This window comes from Mustela nigripes, chromosome 1, assembly GCF_022355385.1.
Source record: "Mustela nigripes isolate SB6536 chromosome 1, MUSNIG.SB6536, whole genome shotgun sequence".
Taxonomy (NCBI): domain Eukaryota; kingdom Metazoa; phylum Chordata; class Mammalia; order Carnivora; family Mustelidae; genus Mustela; species Mustela nigripes.
In genome coordinates, this window is record NC_081557.1 from 232,253,744 (window position 1) to 232,273,031 (window position 19,288).

The 19,288-nt window shown below is 36.2% G+C and overlaps 1 protein-coding gene across 3 annotated transcripts in view; it reads right to left on the reverse strand.

The window, feature by feature from the left end:
• ARAP2 (ArfGAP with RhoGAP domain, ankyrin repeat and PH domain 2) overlaps positions 1-19,288 on the reverse strand; it is a 188,265-nt gene that overhangs the window by 33,653 nt on the left and 135,324 nt on the right. For all 3 annotated transcript variants that reach the window (XM_059382216.1, XM_059382226.1, XM_059382208.1), the window contains one exon: positions 11,615-11,743. In XM_059382216.1, the coding sequence (XP_059238199.1) occupies positions 11,615-11,743 (129 nt within the window). The remainder of the gene's footprint in view (positions 1-11,614; positions 11,744-19,288) is intronic.

Consider the following 19,288-nt stretch of genomic DNA (forward strand, 5'->3'; position numbering starts at 1 on the left):
GTATATACTCAGTTCTAGTAATAGACAATCTTGGAGACAATGAGTTAAATACGTCTGACAAGCAAAGCTACATTTGCTGACAGAAGTGAATAATTCAAAAAACATTCAGTAGGATTAGTGAGTCAGCTGCTGTGGAACAGGGAAGTGGACAAAGGCGATTATAACACAGCTGGTTTAGAAACAGGTAAATCATTTTTTTTTTTTTAATATTTTATTTATTTATTTGAGAGAGAGACAGCGAGAGAGAGCATGAGCGAGGAGAAGGTCAGAGGGAGAAGCAGACTCCCCGTGGAGCTGGGAGCCCGATGCGGGACTCGATCCCAGGAATCCAGGATCATGACCTGAGCCGAAGGCAGTCGTCCAACCAACTGAGCCACCCAGGCGTCCCGGTAAATCATTTTTTAAAGTTTAAATTAAAATCAAGTTGTGAGATGCAGATATTACATAATGCTTAAGACAAATTCCATTCACACCTTTTAATGATACTTTTTCATTTAGATTTTTGTCCAAATTAATAAACTTTTCAAATTTTACCAATATTCATATGTCCAACGCCTAAGTAAACCATTTGTAAGTCAAAGAGAAAATAGGCTTAGGAAAACAAGTATTTTAGCTGCATTTGGGATCATACTTGGTAATATTTATTTTAATTATTACATAATTGAGTCTATTAACTAACTTGCAGCATACATTATTAAGAGACTCAGGAGGAAGGCTTTGAGAGAAGTATTTGTGAAGGAGGAGGGAAGAATGAAAAGAACTTTGAAATATGAAGTTCTGTAACTATCAAGGATGTTAAAGATGTTTCAACAGCTCTCACAACTAAATTTCTATTTGATCTCAAAATGTTAAAACATGTAGAAAAATTACCCACTACTTAAAAGACAAAATGAAGCTACATACTTTGGGGGACATCGTGTATGACTCAGCGTGTAACAAAATCAAAGTTATGAATTAAATGGCTTCTAATAATTCACTTTTTCAAACTTTTCCAGTACTGCTTGCTCCCTCAACTGTGGGGTACTTCATTCTTATATTTTCAATCCCTCCCCTTCACCCCAGGCAGGAAGCTTACTAAGGTTCTCTGCCCTACAGGAATCTGGTTCAGTAAAAGTTCATGCTACTGTGTTTGCTGCGCCTACTATCCAGACCCTGTCCAGGTTTGAATTCGACTCTAACTTAGAATATAAGCTTTTGGCCCTGCACATCTCTTCTTAGCTGGAGTTCAAATTCCTGCTTCATCGTTCTTGAGAATCTCAGAACTCCCGTCTCCCTGCTATGCTTTGGGCTTCTCAACTCCATGAAGTCTTGCTCTCTTCATAGTCCTTCCCAGCACAGTGATCGTCCTAGATTTTTTTTTTAAGGATCCAAACTTCAGAGAACTAGTATTTTGAATGCCATGTAAGCAGTCCTCCTGGCTACACCCTTTCCTATGGTCATTCAATATACATTAAATCCCTCTGACCCAATCAAAAAGAATGATTTCACATGTTATATCATCCATGACCTCAGTCCTCAGCATGGTGTAAGTTAATAAGCATGGAATACTTCTATGTACTAAGAATGTAAAAAAGAAGAAAAGGAAAGAAAACACAGGACATACTCTGTAATTTTGCTTTTAATTGAAAAAGAAACCTGCATAGCACATGATTAGTGTACTAAAAGAAGCCTTTAAGTAACTTGGGAAAATCATCTTATTTTTCTCCAAATGTCACAAATTTGAAGATTTAATGCACTCCCCAAGAACTTAATTCCTTCAGAGGAAGTTTCTGGGATATAATCTAATGGGTAGAATTTCCTTTACTACCTTTTTGTCTTCTATTCCAATAAATTTCCAACATACTGTTTTCTCTAGAAAATCACAAATCCCTCTTCCTGTCTTGTTGATTGATAGGACAAGGAAGGCACAATTGGACTTAAAATGTCTTTAGAGTTAACAGTGGAGTCAAGAAAAAAAAATAGTATTCTCACTTGTGCTCTAATGTTATTATTAATTAGAAAAGCCCTTAAAAGTCACAGGCATGAAACAAAACAGAATGGCCAAATTTATTTAAACAGAATAGATTATCATATTACTGGGGCAATAAAAACAACAGAAAGAAATTTTTCCAAATCACCTGAAATCCTCAAGTTTTTATACAAAAAGAACAATTCCTATCTAGTGGTCCCTAATCCCAATAAAAGAACTGATGTGTAGAGGAGGTAGAAATTTCCTGGTAAGGAGAGGCAGAGAGAGAGAGACAGGAGGGAGAAACATAAATCCAGATATGGTAGTACTAAAATATATGTTCTTTTTTTATCCTCCATGGCAGGCAGTGGGCAAGTCAGCCATTGTTCTTTGAGAATTTCTCTTTGGGGCTCAATTCTATTTCATTCCCAATGTTATCTTCTAACCCCTGCCTTTCCTACTGACTACCTGGAGATTCCAGGATTCTGTAACACCATCCTCTTTTCTAATGGGTCCAGCAAATGACTCCAGATTGGTGTTACGCAAATGCTGTTCCAACAGGTTAATCCCCTCCCCCCAACTCCCTTCAAAGACTAACTTTCTTCTACCTTTTCCCTGACATTTAAAAGGCTAAACTGAACTTCTCCTACTCATCTCTATAAAATATTAAATTAAAATATATTTAAAATTCAATCGATCATAATATACTGTTTGGAAAACTAATCCTCATCTCCATGCATGACTTAAGTTTATCACCTTAATAAATTTAAGTGAAATTCCATTCTCTTGCTTCTATATAAATTCTATCCCACTACTCCCAACTTAGAGATTTTTCTTCTAACTATTCTAGTCCATACTTGTTATTTATGTCTCTTAACTTTAAGATAGAACTTAGTTCCTGAATGCATAAACTATATTTGCTTAATACTTTGCTTTCAAGTACATGATAATTTCATATTTGCTTTTTAAAACAGTGTGTACCTTGGATTTTCCTCCCCAACCTATGGGAGAGCTGACATAGCACAGTGACTGAGAGCACACTTTACAACTGAATTTTAATGACAACCACATCCTACACCCAATCTCAGGCAATAATCTCTGAATCTTAGTTTTTTCAACGGCAAAATGGGGACACCTACAATACCCCATGGATTTAGTATATAAAGTACTTAGAACAGTGCTGGGGACAGGGGAAGTAGAATTTAACAGATGACACACATCATTTTCCTCTGTACTATGAAGACTACAGAAAGCAAAACCAGAAAGAACTATACTTTCAGGGCACCTGGGTGGCTCAGTGGGTTAAGCCGCTGCCTTCGGCTCAGGTCATGATCTCACGGTCCTGGGATCGAGTCCCGCATCGGGCTCTCTGCTCAGCAGGGAGCCTGCTTCCTTCTCTCTCTCTCTGCCTGCCTCTCCATCTACTTGTGAATTCTCTCTGTCAAATAAATAAATAAAATCTTTAAAAAAAAAAAAAAAAGAACTATACTTTCAAAGTCCTGAGGATTTAGAGACTGAATTTTTAAGAGTTTGAAAAACTGAAATCTGACTTATACCTGATTTCAGGATACTAGGTGGGTTATGACAGAATATATGGCCTGGATTTGGAGACATCTTGATTCAAATGCCTGTTCCACCACCTACAAGCAGGTCGCCTTGAGGGAGTGATGTAATGTCTACATATCCTAATTTCTCCATCTGTAAAGGCCTAGTTAAGTACTAGTAGACTAACTAGGAAGAATAAACGAGATGGTGAATGCAAAGTATTCAACCCACCATCTGGCACAGAGTAAATGCGTAGTAACTAAAATGTACTGTTATGTCATATTTCTTATACATGTTCTGAACAAGACAACAGGACTTTTAAAAGTTCCATTTTTTTCTATATTTCATGGTCTCTATGTGTTCCCCTTCTTTTGCTGGCAAAGATTATTTCTTCAAGGCTACACATTACCTGAAAAAATTCCTTATTCCATCTCTGCCCGTGAACTGTAACGGAGGCAAATGGGCAGTTTCCGGGAGAGACATCCTCTTGAAAACGTGCCACGACCACGTGATACTGGCAATATTTGTTACCTAATAGCTAAAAATCTCCTACAAATTAAAAATTAGGCACATTTTTCTTTGACATCGATTATATAGAGGTTGTATATTTCTTTTTTTCTTTTTTGAGTACAGTTGACACACAATGTTACATTAGTTTCAGGTATATGATTCAGTGATTTGACAAGTTTATGCTATGTCCCCCAAAGTATAGTTACTATCTGTCCCATTACAACACTATTATGATAATACTGACTATTCCCTATGCTATGCCTTAAAAACAAACAAACAAACAAAACAAAACAAAACAAAACCATTTATTTGAGAGAGAGAGAGAGAGCATGAGCATGAGGGAGAGGGAGAGAGAATTCTGAGCAGACCCCATGCTGAGCACAGAGCCTGACTCAGGGCTTGATGTCATGACCTGAGCAGAAACCAAAGTCGGATACCTAACTGACTGCACCACCTAGGTGCCCCCACCGCATGCTGTGCCTTTTAATCCCGTGATTATTCATTCTCTAACTGGAAGCCTGTACTTCCCACTCACTTTACCATTTTGCTCAATTCCCCCATTCCACCCCCTTCCCTCTGGCAACCACCAGTTCTCTGTATTTATAGGTCTGATTCTACTGTTTATTTATTCGTTGTTTTGTTTTGTTTTGTCTGAAGGACCTAGAGGATATTATGCTAAGGAAAATAAGCCAGGCTGGAAAGACAAATAACCGTGTGACAAAGAACATGTGCATTTTTTATGATGTAGAGAAAGCAGAATTTCAGATACATTGTTCTCGCTGCATGACATTCGGTCAAAATGCATTTCAGTAAAATCTAGTTCTGCAACTGAGTAGAAACCAAACTGGTATTAGCTGCTGGAAAGTAATCTATGTCTTAGAAAAAGCCAAATATGTCCCCTGACTCATTCCCAGTCTATTTTCCTTTATGCTACTTGTACTGAAGAAGCAATGCTTAATAGAACTAGTACCCGGTGACATTCTTCTACAATTAGAGTCTCCGTAAATAATAAAATTATAAGCATAATTATTATTGAAGGACTGACTAGAAAAGTGCCAGAAATTCCATGTCGTATAACTGACAGTGCAAGTTACAGAAAGTAGAAACTACTTTTCTATTCTGCATTTACTGTTACACTGAATTATAATAAACTTTAAAAAAATTAGCATAGTAAATGATGTATTCTTTTATATTAAATCACGATGTTGTTTTTAGCATGTTCTTAATAAACACATAGGTAACACTTTAGGCTTTCCAAAGTGTTCAAATATCTAATTGCATTTGATTCTCATGTAAATTTTCTGAGGTTTTTGTTTTCTTTTCTTTTTTTTTTTTTTTTTAAGTAATTTCTACACCCAGTGTCAGGCTTGAACTTATAACCTTGAGATCAAGAGTTGCATGCTCTATTGACTGAGCTTGCTAGACATCCCCCATACAACTTTCTAAAGTAGGAAGTACAGGTAATACGATTTCATTTTGTAAATGAGAACACTGTGGCTCACAAAGTTTTGTGACAAGGTTAGGAAGCAAATGCCCTATAATTACAATTCAAGTCTCTTAACATGTACCATAGAATTTTATTTTCCATAATGAGATACTTCCAAGTAATGGCCATTATTATCATGATCACCACCACCATCTCCATCATTACCACAGTAACAGGACATTTTCCAGTATCTTTCCTGGCTTTGTGTACTGTTTTACCTTGTTAAACACAATTTTTCCTAAAACTTACTCCTTTGATGATTCCATGGCATTGCTCTGTCCTTTTCTGGCAACATTTCTGAAGGTTCCTTCACACAAAGGGCCTCTTTTGATACACCCGTGCCTTAATGCTGGTAATTCCAGGCTCAGTACTCTAATGATTTTACTTTCACACTACAACTGCACGATGTTATAGTCTCCAAAGACTAAAACCATGTTCCAAATAATGTGGTCTGTAGTGATGGGTATTTAGATCCCTTCTAGACAATATACCCTTGGGCACCTGACAACTAAAATTTAAGACATCCACAACAGAATTCAGTGACCGCACCCCTATGTCATACCACCAGCAACCCCTTCTATACTCCCTATCCTAATCTCTCACAAAGCATTCAAACCCAGGAAACAGAGGACTATATCCTGCTTTCTCAATAATACCATGATGCTAATTTCCTCTGGAAAGCTTTCGCTAACCATCCAGATAAAAGCTGAGATGGCCCTGCTGGGCAATTCAGTCAGTACTTGGTCATAACAAAGTGTTTTGTTCATTTATAGTTTAAAAAGTTTACTCAATGTGTACTTTGAGTGAGTGAAAGAATAAGACATTGTCCTGTTATAGAGGATAACTCATATATGAAAAACTAAACAAGAAATGATATTTTGTTAAATGGGAGACATCGGTGTTGGAAGAGATATCAGTAGTCAACTAAATGAACCACTTGTCTGTGCCTGAAAGCTCTCCATACCCTTCTTGGCCCTTAGCAGTCATGTACCGCATGCTGTGTTTGTAGCCTTAGAATTAATTAATTAATCGATTTATTTATTTATTTATTTATTTATTAAAGATTTATTTGTTTATTTGACAGACAGAGATCACAAGTAGACAGAGATGCAGACGGAGTGGGGAGTAGGCTCATTGCTGAGCAGAGAGCCCGATGCGGGACTCGATCCCAGGACCCTGAGCATGACCTGAGCCAAAGGCAGCAGTTTAACCCACTGAGCCACACAGGCGCCCTAGCCTTAGAATTTAAATAGAATTTAAACAGACTTCATACATATTTAGATTTTCTGTCCATTGTACGGAAAGATAATGCTTAACAATCCTTCAAATTTTCCACAGTAGATGCCTGGTAGATTCCTAATAGAAACTTACCAGTTGGTTTTCTCACTACAGAATTACAATATTAAAAGAAGTCAGAACATTAATGCTTCATAGTGAATATCAAAGACTCATCAATTTCCAAGAGGATACTTCCATTTGACGTGGACAAGGCTTACCTTCAACGTTTATACACATTTGGACTTAAAAAGATTTGATGGGGAATGGAAAGCGAATCATTTCAGCTAGACTATGATTTATGGACTTGTACTATTTTCGCTGGAATTTTCTTTTATTTTCCTAAGTCAGTTCATAGTGAATGGTGTAGCTTTCCAGATCTGTATTTGCCAGAAGCAGTTGCATTTTGAACTATTCTATTCTAATGCAAATTTAATTCCAAAGCATCTGTCATATGCAGCAATCTAAATTTAGAAACCCATAGGGATCTGCATTTGAGTTACATCTTATATCTTAAAAGTATTTCTTCCCCATTGAGATCATTAAAACTTGATTCTATGTCTCACATTCTATCTGGGTAATTTTAAAGATCTTTAATGCTTAAAATAAGACTTTAGCAAGTCTCAGCAAAGCAATAAAATTATTTATTCTGGAGCCTTACAGAAAGTATTCATTTATGGTTTACCTATGATAGAGATGCTGAAGCTTAACTCAATACAAGAGATAATGATAACAAAAGACAGTCTAGTGAGATTAGTTATGACAAAGTCTAAATGGCAAATTAAATGAAGTTTTATTCTCCCTATCGTAAAGTCTCAATCATAATCCATGGGGTAGAAAGGAAATTTGAGGACTATTATCTTCCTTTTCAAGTCAGTTAACTCCTCATTACAATAATGGCAATGGCATAAAATGTTTCTAAGAAATAAAATGCTGCTTTTGAAGAACACAAAATTGATTTCTAAGTAGAGGCAACAGAAAATTTATTTACTCTCATATACTTTTATAAAAGTAAAGTATGCTACTTCATTACCTTAAATGAATGAGCAGAAATTAAGTGTTGGATGATTTTAAAATCCACTCCTATTTGTGATGCCAACATTTTAAATTGTTCAGATAAAATGAGAAAATTAAGGGAATGAAAACCCCTACACTACCCTAAGCCTTTAAACTTATTTGATAAAATTTTTGACTTAGCAAGGAGGTGTTGAAAATGTAATATAAAAAAACTATATGCCATATAAATCAGAAAAATTCAATTAATGAAGTGCAAGTCATGTATATATACAGACACATACACATACACACAGGAATAGAGATAGGGTCAGGTAGGCAGATAGTAACATCTGTGGCAACTAGACATTAAGTATGGAAAAACACAGATAGTACTACTTTTTATCTTAACAAAATGTTAAAACATTAGCTATTTGTTACTAGAAAAAAGTGTGGTTGCAACCAACTACCCTTGTTTCAAATTCTGCTAATTTCCACTTGCTCCCCAGGTTAAAGTAAGAAAATGTTAAGAAAGAAAAACTCTTCACATTATTTCTTTTCTGTCATGAAGAGCAATGTATTTCTGAGCTGATTTCAGTTTTTCTGCTAACAAACGGACAGAAAAATCACATCTGATTTACTTTCATTCCTTTCCTTTTAGATCCCAATTTTAAGGAGCAGTGGATGTAATGAACGGAGCAATGACTCTGGAGTAGGTGGTCACTGTGATTGATTTAGGAGACATTTGCCAAGACAGAGACAAAGTAGACGGAATATCTAACCAACCTAAAATCTATCACCAAATATACACCAAAAGAAGTATTTATAAATTCCAGGTTACTGCAAGATACAATTACAGGGAAAACAATTCACGACCTAAGAAATTGATTTAAAAAAATAAACAACCGGCCGGAGTTGCTTTAAAATGATAATCTTAAATTCACACAGATGCAGAGCAAACCATAATGAAAGATTATTTTGCTTTGACAATCTGAATATAAATCAAGCTCTAATTAAAAAACATTTATAAAAATTTTATTGCCTAGAAGATAAAAAATAAAGTTCTAAAAATATTTACTGCATCGGCACTTCTATCTTTGACCAAAAAGACATTAACTAGTAACATGAAATGGTCCAATAATCTATTTGCTTTTGGTGTTACTCTAACACCTTTTTTTTTTTCCATGCAAAGATAAATAATTTCCTGGTAGAAAGAACTACAGTAGAGAAACTATAATTACAATTTGGATACTCATTTGGAAACCAGAGGAAGGGACAGGGCAGCGCACAAGCATGTGTTTTATGGCTCCCACCCCAGAGGAACGAAGGAGATAGGAGAGCAACACGAAAGTTTGCTGACATTTTACCTTAGAGAATATTTCCTTCAAATCCCTGATCCTATCATTTGAACCTGCTTTCCACTGCTTGGTATCTTCAGTTTTTATACAGATATTTTGTCAACACCTTACAAAAGCCTGATACTTTCACACCAGAAGGACACACTCCCAACCCCATGAAGAGGACACGGAGGAATATGTGGGCATCATGATGACACCTGATCTTCTGACCCAGTTACAGACAGAACCAGCACAGCTCCCCACTCTACCATTTCTCTGGGTCCTTAAGCAACCTTAAGGATTCTACTCAGATGTGACTGCTCTCAACCAGCTCAATGTGTATGCTCTTGTTTTTTTTCATTAAAGACCAAGGGCACTTAATAGTATTCTTGCATTGGTTATCCCCCGCCCCTACCTGCACGAAACTTTCTTTTATATCACAGCCTTTTTAAGATCTTATTCTTGTCTGTTTTCATTCATCTGGCCAATCCACTACCATTCAAACAAGAGCTAAGGTACTATGTCTAGGTATGGGTTTCAAGTACTTTGTAACATGGTAAATTAGACACATTTCAGAAGAATACTTGGAAAAGGAAAAGAAAAATTCTCACCAGAAAAATTAAAATGTACCTGAAAAGATGATTTACTAAAAGAAAAGAAACCAGGAGAACCTATTATATATATTTCATAATGTGGACAGGTCCTGGTTCATAAGCTCGATACTATTTCTTCATCTCAGTGTCAACATGAAATAAGAGAATTTAGGAGCTAGAACAGATTTCACAGATTATCTGACTGGGAAATTCTCAACATTGGCACCCCTGACATTTGGAGCCAAATAATTCTTTGTGAAAATCTGTCTTATGTTTTATAGGATGGTTCTCTGGTCCTTACTCACTAAACACCAGAAACATTTAGTTGTGATTCAGAAATGTCTACAGACATTGCCAAATGTCCCCAGGGGAACAAAAAGAGAACCCACCTGAGAGCTACTGCTCTACATCATGTCACATCTGTAGGAGTAGAGAAAATTTCTGTTGCAATCCCAAAGAGATGTGGGTATGTGGTCAAAAACATATACAGTTATAATAAAAGAATTTAAAATAAGATAATGGTTTCTAAAAGGCTAAATTTCTCCAGCAAGAAGAAAATACCTGTTTAGATGTAAAGACGAGAATGACACAGAAGTTGTTACGCTGCTAGCCTTCTGTCAGAATGCTCTCAGGTACGTATACGAGATACAGGACAGACATCTGAGATATAAAGGACAGGTGACAGACTGAATGTGTGTGTTCCCCAGAATTCATATGCTGAAACCCTACCTCCTGGTGGGGTCTTTAGGAAGGGAACTGGGATTAGATGAGGTCAGTGGGTGGAGTGCTCCCAGAGGACTAGCATCCTACTAAGAGTCACAACGGAGCTTGCTATCCTAGTGCTCGGACATTACCATGAAATCAGGAATGTATCAGATTAGCTGTGGTCCAGTTAAGAGCTTACTGATCTATGGCTATTAGCTGGAGAGCCTGAAATCCTTCTAAGCAGGTTTATAGCATTTAAGAGCTGTACATATATATAAAATTAGAAGACAGACCAATCTGTTCTCAAATCCAATATTTAGTAACTGTATGATCTAGGGCAAATTACTTCATTTCTGTGTACTTCTCTTTCCCCATTTGGAAATTTTAAAAAACTTGAAATGAGCTTTGTTAGGTACAGAGCTCAGTTAATGATATGTGATAAATAGATAGTAACAGTCATTATTAATATCAATTGCAAAAGCTGTAGTAAATTTTATCTTATAAAACTTAAATTCTTTGCTTTCGGAGTTGGTTTATGTAGAGCGCCAGCAGAAGATCTTTTCTCTAATCTGTCAGTTAATGACAACAGAAGAATCAGTTTGAAAAAAAAGTTCTCTGATAGTTCACAAGGGTTCAGAGACTGGCTGGCATGTTTCCCTTGTCCTAGCTAACTTATATAACCTTACATGTGTACATGTCTTCTCCTAACTGGATGGCAAGTATACTTATTGGAAGCGTAACATTTTGTACTTTCTTCTTTTTTTTTTCCCCACAAATCACCCCAGAATAAGTGGAAATTAACAACAACCACTCAGTCTCAGGGCTTGTATAACTTGCACTTCTTGAATGCCTAGAGAACTTTCAAATGGAAACACAATTCAGGAAGAAGAATCACCATCTATTTAAAACTTAGAAAAACACATTAAGTACTACAAAAGTCCTTTTAAAAATAGAAAACATTCATTATAAAAACCTTAACTTGGGACTGTCAAATTAGCTAGCTATTAGCAGACTGCTACTTTCCAGGAAAGTCTGAATCTGGCACTTGGGACTCCTGTCTATATATTCTCTTTCCAATCCTCCAATACTGCATCAAGTGGATTCTGTATTTAGTTTCCCAATTTTTTTTTTTACATTATTACATAATACTTATGCCATGATCAGTATCTTTTAGCCACTTGAAGTTGCAATTGTAGTTGCAATGTGAAATCACAACACCTACCATTATAGTGTTTAATTGTATCAATGGTTAAGAATCTCTTCACCACGAGATAAGCAGAGCCAGGTTCAGATAATGAACTCCACCGAAGTACCTGTTCTAACACATTTTCTGTGTAGTGAAGGGGACGTTCTGCAAAAAATAAAACCAGATCAAATTGGAAAAAAAAATCAGTTTTTATAAATTTTCAAAAATCCTTTAAAATAGATCTGTACGCAACAAAAAATATAACCACATCTTATGTTATACAATAACAATGCTAGGACTACAGATAAGAGACCTTAACACATAGAACACCATTAAGCATATGATGAAATTTAATTTATTGTATAAATGAATCTGTACAGGGACATCTGTTACTCAGCTTTTGAAAAAAAAAAAATTCAGAGGTACTATCCTTTAGATAAAATCTCAGAAATAATGCTACCCTTTTGTAAAAGAAACCAGTTTTTTATTCCATCTTCTTTTTAATTCGGGTAACATTCTGGTTTGCTTATGGAAAGCTATTTGCATATGCAAGTAATTAATTGTAAAAGGACTAGCAAAGTTAATTTTGTTCAGTAGTAAGTAATAACCTTTGTTTATCCCAACATGATTAGCATGCTATAATTTCTGATCAATACCAATGAACAATTTAGAGCTGAAACTATCACAGTCAATTCATATGAATTTATAAAATATGCCTTCAACAGAGAATAGATGAAAAGAATCATAAAATACTAAGTCATTTATACCCACTAGTGAAAATATCAATCAGAAATATTATGTGGCAATATCATATAGTAACTATTGATACGATAGTCTAAAATCAAAAAGTTAATGACATCTTACAGATTTCTCCTTGATAAATACTTGTCTGTATGTTTTGTTCTAAGCAATCCTATTTTTAAATATATCACAAACTTTCAGCATAGAGTGAAAAACACCTGGTTTTTACAATTACAATCAAAGCTTCATAGAAGGTTTTTTCCAGATCAAAATAGGGCAATCATTTAATAAAATGTTACAGCAGAAACATATACTTGGAAAAAAAAGGAAATCCAAACCTTTTCACAGTACCCTGAGAATGGCATGACTGAAATAGCAAGAACATCAGCTTTAACACAAAGATGCTGATGCGGCCTTCTCAGAATCATAGCCATGTGTAAGTCAATCCAACTCTTTCATCCCTTCCTAAATACAAAGAGCACAGCATTCTGGCTGTTCATTTTCAGCTGAAGTAAGAATGCTAATGACAAACAAGAAAGTGCATGTCAAAAGCATAATACTCATATAGGAACCATGATATTTTAATTGGTGATAAAATCAAAAGTAAAATGACCAAATATATCACATCCTCCTTAATCCTGATCTCCCCTGCTATGACCACAGCATTCCAGAACTTATCAATAATCTTAGGTCCACAAAAAAACAAATTTTTCTGTTTCCAGTTTAAAGAAATAGATTTGTGCTTACTGCTCAGTATGAGAAAATGCAGCCTGAATTCTATGCTTATTGGAGCAAGCCTACTAAGTATGATGATAGCAATTACCAAAACCACACACACACAAAACAACAAAAATGAGCAACTAAGCCATACATCTTAAAGGCGAATCTGCCTTTTATTTACAAATATATCCTTTGTACACAGCAGACTGATAAGTACATAACAGACATTCAATAAATACTTAAGTATCTCGTGAATTTCTCTGGTGGCCTATAATTAATAGAAAATATTTGTAAATGAATCAGCAAACAAAATTCTTTGTAAAATCAGACAAAATCTTCTGTGCTTTATCAATTCCATTTTTCTTCAAGTAATTTTTTTTTTTAAAGATTTTATCTGAGTAAGAGAGAGCAAGCGAGCACGAGCTGGGGGTAGGAGCAGAGGAAAAGAGAGATGTAAGAAGCCAGACTGGGGTTAGATCCCAGGACCCCATCATAATCTGAACTGAAGACAAATGTTTAACCACCTGAACCACCCAGGCACGGCTAATTCCAATAATTTTCTGAAAGGTTTGACAAAAATAATAATTTCCCACAAACTGCCCAAGTTATAAATTTGATTTTTGATTACTCCATAAATGATTGTCTTCTATTAATGGAGGCTATAATTAGATTAACTGTATTAAAAAAAAAAAACAACTAGTAATAGAATGAGCACTCTCTTTACACTTGGCATTCACCTAATCCTTGGTTCTACTTCTTGCAATTTCTGGGACACCACTGATACAATTAACACTTGCCATTTCTGGAATAACTATGAATCAGATATTATATATAATCACTTTTAATCTACTCAGCACGCTTTATTAGGTATTTTATTTTCATATTTTACATGTAAAGAAACCCAAAGATCAGAGTCAACTTGCCTAAAGTCAAACCCTAGCTGGTTCAAGGGAAGAACAAAGATTTGAACCTCAAATCTACCTTACTTCTAAGCCCAATATTTTTAAAAGCCACACTTCAGTTTTATTTTGGGAAACTGTAAAGTCCCACATAATGATCTTCTCACATGTAATCTGGGGAAAAAAGCGTTAACTTGCTAAGATTTTTTTTTTGAGGACCGAACAAAGTATCTTGCCTATCCTTGGTGACAAGATGGCTAGGAAATAAGACCAAGAAAGTTTCAACATCCTGCACTCAGAGAAACTGATGAACCCACAGCTGGCTTAGAAATGAGAATTCTATTCCTAACTGGAAAACAGTATTTGGAGTGAAATAAAAGCTCCTTTTTCTTTCTTACAAGATTAAATTGGTAATGAAACTTCTGAGTATTAGAACATTTGTATTAAAGAGGGTCACTACAACAAGTAGATACTACAGCTCTAAAGTGGTCTTAGTTATACTGAAATCACAGTATAACTGACACTATAGATACAGAAGTAAATACAAATTTGCCAAAAATTTGTCAAGTATGTTTTTCTCATCAGTATCACAGTATGAAATACTTCAGGAGCATGAAAATCCTGAAGATCCAAATTCCTACATAAAAGCAAGAGCTGAAGCATGAGATGAAAAGATAAGTATTTATTAGTCTCTCAAATGCTACCTTTATAAAATGGCATTAAAATCCACCTGAAGAGAGAGAAGGTGGGAACAAGAGAGACATTAAACACTGCTGGAATATAAATTCCTACAAATAAATAAATTGTATTTATAGTTCGATTTGCAACCATCTGTCATGATAGATTATATGGAATGCACATCATCTGGCATTAGGGCATTACTAGAAATAAATAACTCAGTTGCATACTATCTATAGCTTAAATATTGCTGAAAATTCAGTGTAGTTACTTGAGAAGAAAAGGTTATGGAGAAGAAAAGGTTACTTGAGAACAAAAGGTTATTTAGTGAGGTAAATCACATTATCAGTATCTGAAAATCGGGTTCAGGGAATAACCTGGCCTCCCTTGTTAAATAAAGAACTATCCATTTTCCACTCCAAATAACAGGTGCTGTCCTTAAATTTCTGGCAGAAATGACACAGGATTTCTGATTCCCTCAGTAGTTAAAACCTAAGAGCTATGCAAGTTTTACTCTGTCCTGTCCACACTCCGAGGGTGAAAGCACTTTCCGTATTATCAGGAGATGGGCTGGAAAGAATCCTGATCAAAAATGAACAGATCTTCTGCATCACAGTAACTACGAGGACGAAATAAGAAAACACTTTGTAGTGATGCTGCTTCTGAGAACAGAACTGCTTCACAAACTTGAACTTCTCAGTCCAGAAGCCTACTTAAACTAGGCCCCTGGGGTGGTTATTTATTTGTTTATTTACTTTTTCAGCAGGTGAAGGCACTGAAGATATGGGACTACATCTGCAGAGGACAGCTTCAGTTTTAAGATGAAGCATTATAATAAGAGCATACCTGAGAAGGTTAGCTCTAGATGAAGGCAATACCTTCTCCTAGAGTGGGTTTCAGCTTGTCTTAGTGATTGGCAGCAGGGGTTAAGTATGCTTGCATCTTTCAAAGAATGAGACAAAGAATGACTTTTCTTTATCCAGTACAAATTTCAAATGTCTCATCAGATATTCATTTAGAGGGAAAACCAATCCATAAATTGAGCCTAGAATCCAGCAACTTTACATATAAATTCTGAAAATATTTATATGGTTTTAATATGACTTTTTTTTTTTAAGATTTCATTTATTTATCTGACAGAGAGAGATTACAAGTAAGCAGAGAGGAATGCAGAGAGAGGAGGAAGCAGGCTCCTGGCCGAGCAGAGAGCCTGACGCAGGGCTCGACCCCAGGACCCTGGGACCACGACCTGAGCCAAAGGCAGAGGCATTAACCCACTGAGCCACCCAGGCGCCCCTAATATGACATTTTTCCATCAATCTGACTACCATAAAAGCAAAACAAGATGACTCTTTGTCAGAACCTAATCTCCGATGTGACAGTATTGGAAGGTAGGGCATTTTGGAGTTCATGGGCATAGAGCCCTCATGAATGGGGTTAGTGCCCTTTTAAAATAAATGAGACCCCAAAGAGCTCCCTTCCACCATGCAAGAACACAGGGAAAAGACAGCCTTCTATGAAGCTAGAAGCAGGCTCTCACTAGACACTGAATCTGCTGGCACCCTGATCTTGTGAAATTTCCCAGTCTCCAGAACTGTGAAAAATAATTTCTACTGTTTATAAGCTCCCAGTCTACAGAATGGTTAGAACAGCCCAAATGGACTAAGATAGTATTTCACCAATGACAGTAATGATGCCGATGATACAAGAGTCACAAATGGACATGCTTTGGTCTGCATTGTAGTTGTCGCATCCCTAATTCCATTTATAGGTTTAAGAATCTATGTTCATTATCCTCAGCCATCTAGGAGTGTCTGAGCAATTATACAATACATATTTTCCTGTCATTTTTATATAATTAGGGAAATATATTAATTTGTGTAAAAGTAAGTATAATAGGGGCACCTGGGTGGCTCAGTCATTAAGCTTAAGCCTCTGCCTTCAGCTCAGGTCATGATCCCAACATCTTAGGATGGGGACCCCCATTGGGCTCCCTCCTCAGCAGGTAGCCTGCGTCTCCCTCTCCCACTCCCCCTGCATCTATTGCCTCGCTCCATGTGTTTCCCCTGTCAAAAAAATAAATAAAATCTTAAAAAAATAAGTAAGTATAATAAATTATCTCAGAAGAGTAAAAGGAACATTACAAAATAATTATTATAAAAAAGGGGCACTGGATAAGTTAGGGTAGAAAACTATTGCTTTAAAATTTACTGACACCTAAAATAAAATTCAGCACTTCTGATTCACTTCCTTACCTATTTACTTATCTAGCTATCTATTTATTTTTGGTTACTTTGTTACTTGGGGGAATTTATATTTACATTTGAAAAAGCAGCAATTACCTGCTGACATTCCTCCTATCAGCTACAATCTTGTGACTACCAACGCCTTCACTTTTATCTTCTTTTTATATTTCACTTTCTCTTCCCTGCAAGTTACTAGAAATAAAGCTTTTAACATTTCAGAAGGTCAGGCAGAGCACACAGGTTCCCATCTGCTTCAGTAAGCCTGCACAATCACAGGCGCCTCTGCTGCTCTCCCAGCATCGCTCCCTCAGAAGCAGTAAAAATGATCTTCGCTTTCTCTTCCAGTGAATTCTACTTAATGAGTGGACAAATATTAAAACCATGCCAAATCTGAATTCTTAACTCCATCAAATGTCTTTTTTCTTGGTGTTCCTTTGATAACATATTTAGACATTTGTGAATCCAAACAACTTGAGGTCTCCTAAGTTTTTTTTACATTCTCATCAAAACTTTTTTTTAATTGAACCAAAAAACAGAAAGAAACAACCAATCCAATGTTATATTTGTGATGTACTAACTGTCATATGCAAGTTGAAACTTTTTTTCAGAGTAAGCAACCCTTCATTTTCCAAGAGAAATCCAGCAACGATGTTTACTGAAATCTCTCTTCTAGCTATATAGAATTCCTATCTATCCTCATTCATTCTTCTCACGCCTCTCAGTCAGGAATGCCAATGCCCAAAGGCACAGAGCTCCAATGATGTGACACAGGGATCTGCTTTGATTCAATCCTTGAGAGAGTAAGAGTAGTGGGGAGAGGAGGGCTACTCCCAAATCCATGATTGATGATTCTGCTGTGGATCTCCTCATAAAAACAACAGCAACAGAAGCATATAGTAAACAATCAGCTGTCTAAGAGCTAAACTGGGCCGTGAGATCTCCTAGTGATTCCTAACCTAAGCAGAAATCACTCCAGGTACCTTCGGCATTTTGATACGTCTAATCCAAAGAGCAACAGTCCAAGTCGCTCAAGTTCAGAATGCACCTATTTTTGTTCCACCTCAGTTAACAAGATATTTGTGGGGTATATTCCACATCAATGCATTATACTAGAGGTAGTGACAGATGTAAGGGTCTAATAAACATGGTAAATGTCCTAAAAAAAAATAGGATCTAGAAGAACCAGATATATACACATTACTATTCTGTAAGTTAGATAATGTGCAGTATTATAGATAATAAACTAGTAATCAGAAAAAAGCTCAGTGAGAAGAACTATGTTCATGGAGGAAAGGTTATTTGAGGTTATTTGAATAATGAAGGATAGGCAATAAGGAAATAAGGAAAGGGTTTCAAACGATGGAACAATATGATTTTATTTGTAATTTTAGAAAGATACTTTAGGCAGTAATAGTTATCTTTTATTCACAAATATGATGAAGCTAGTGACCTACCCCCTTTCCCTAAAATGAAACAACAAAAAAGCAAAAGCCTGCACCATCCATATACCTACAGTAAAGCAAAGACTGTGCTTCACTTGTTCAGTAGATTTTAATCATCTGGCAAATATGTTCAAGGCACTATGCAACACACCAGAGACAGAAAAAAGAAAGATCCCCCTTCCTTCCAAGGAGCTCCCAAGAGATAAATATAAATCCATGTGATGGGCACTGTAAGATAAGACAAAGTGCAAAGGAACCCTTAGTATGGGTTTTAAAGGAGGTCAACTGTTGGCCCAGATGGGGGAGAATAAAGACACATTGGGGAAACACCAGCTCATGAAGGTTAGGCAAGTGCAAAGAAAGAAGGGATTATCTATAAAAGAACATGTTAAATAAGAAAAGATGGCAAAGGAGATTGGGTCAGTAGAAACCTACCACTAAAGGGATACAAATGAGATAAAACCATTAGAAAGCCAGGTTGGAGAATCCATGCAGTATCAAAAACAGAGTGAAGACCTTCAAAAGGAAAGGGAATCATAATTAACAATAAACTCTACAGAAAGGGCAAGCAAAGCATGAACCAAATCAAGTGGGCTTGGAAGCTGGGTTAGGGTGTGGGGCATTCACAGTGATCATCCACTATACCATCTCCTGTAAAGGGAGTGACTGAGTATGAGGAGACACAATGTGAACCAACACCAAAGCATGGGAGTCATGGACTCTTGACAAGGACTATTTAAAAATTTACTTTTTAATACAAATTAGATTTTTAAAGAATCACACACTGTAAAAAGATATGAACACATCAAGATGAACTAATGAAAGACACAGCATCTGACATCCCACTTCATTCTGACATTGACTGCAAAACTCCTAATGATACACGATGGGGTATTTTGACGTTGAATTTTAATTTTTATCTTGAGCTTGCAGGTGGCAAGATTTTACTTTTGGCAGTTTGACAACTATACTTGAAAGGGTCCC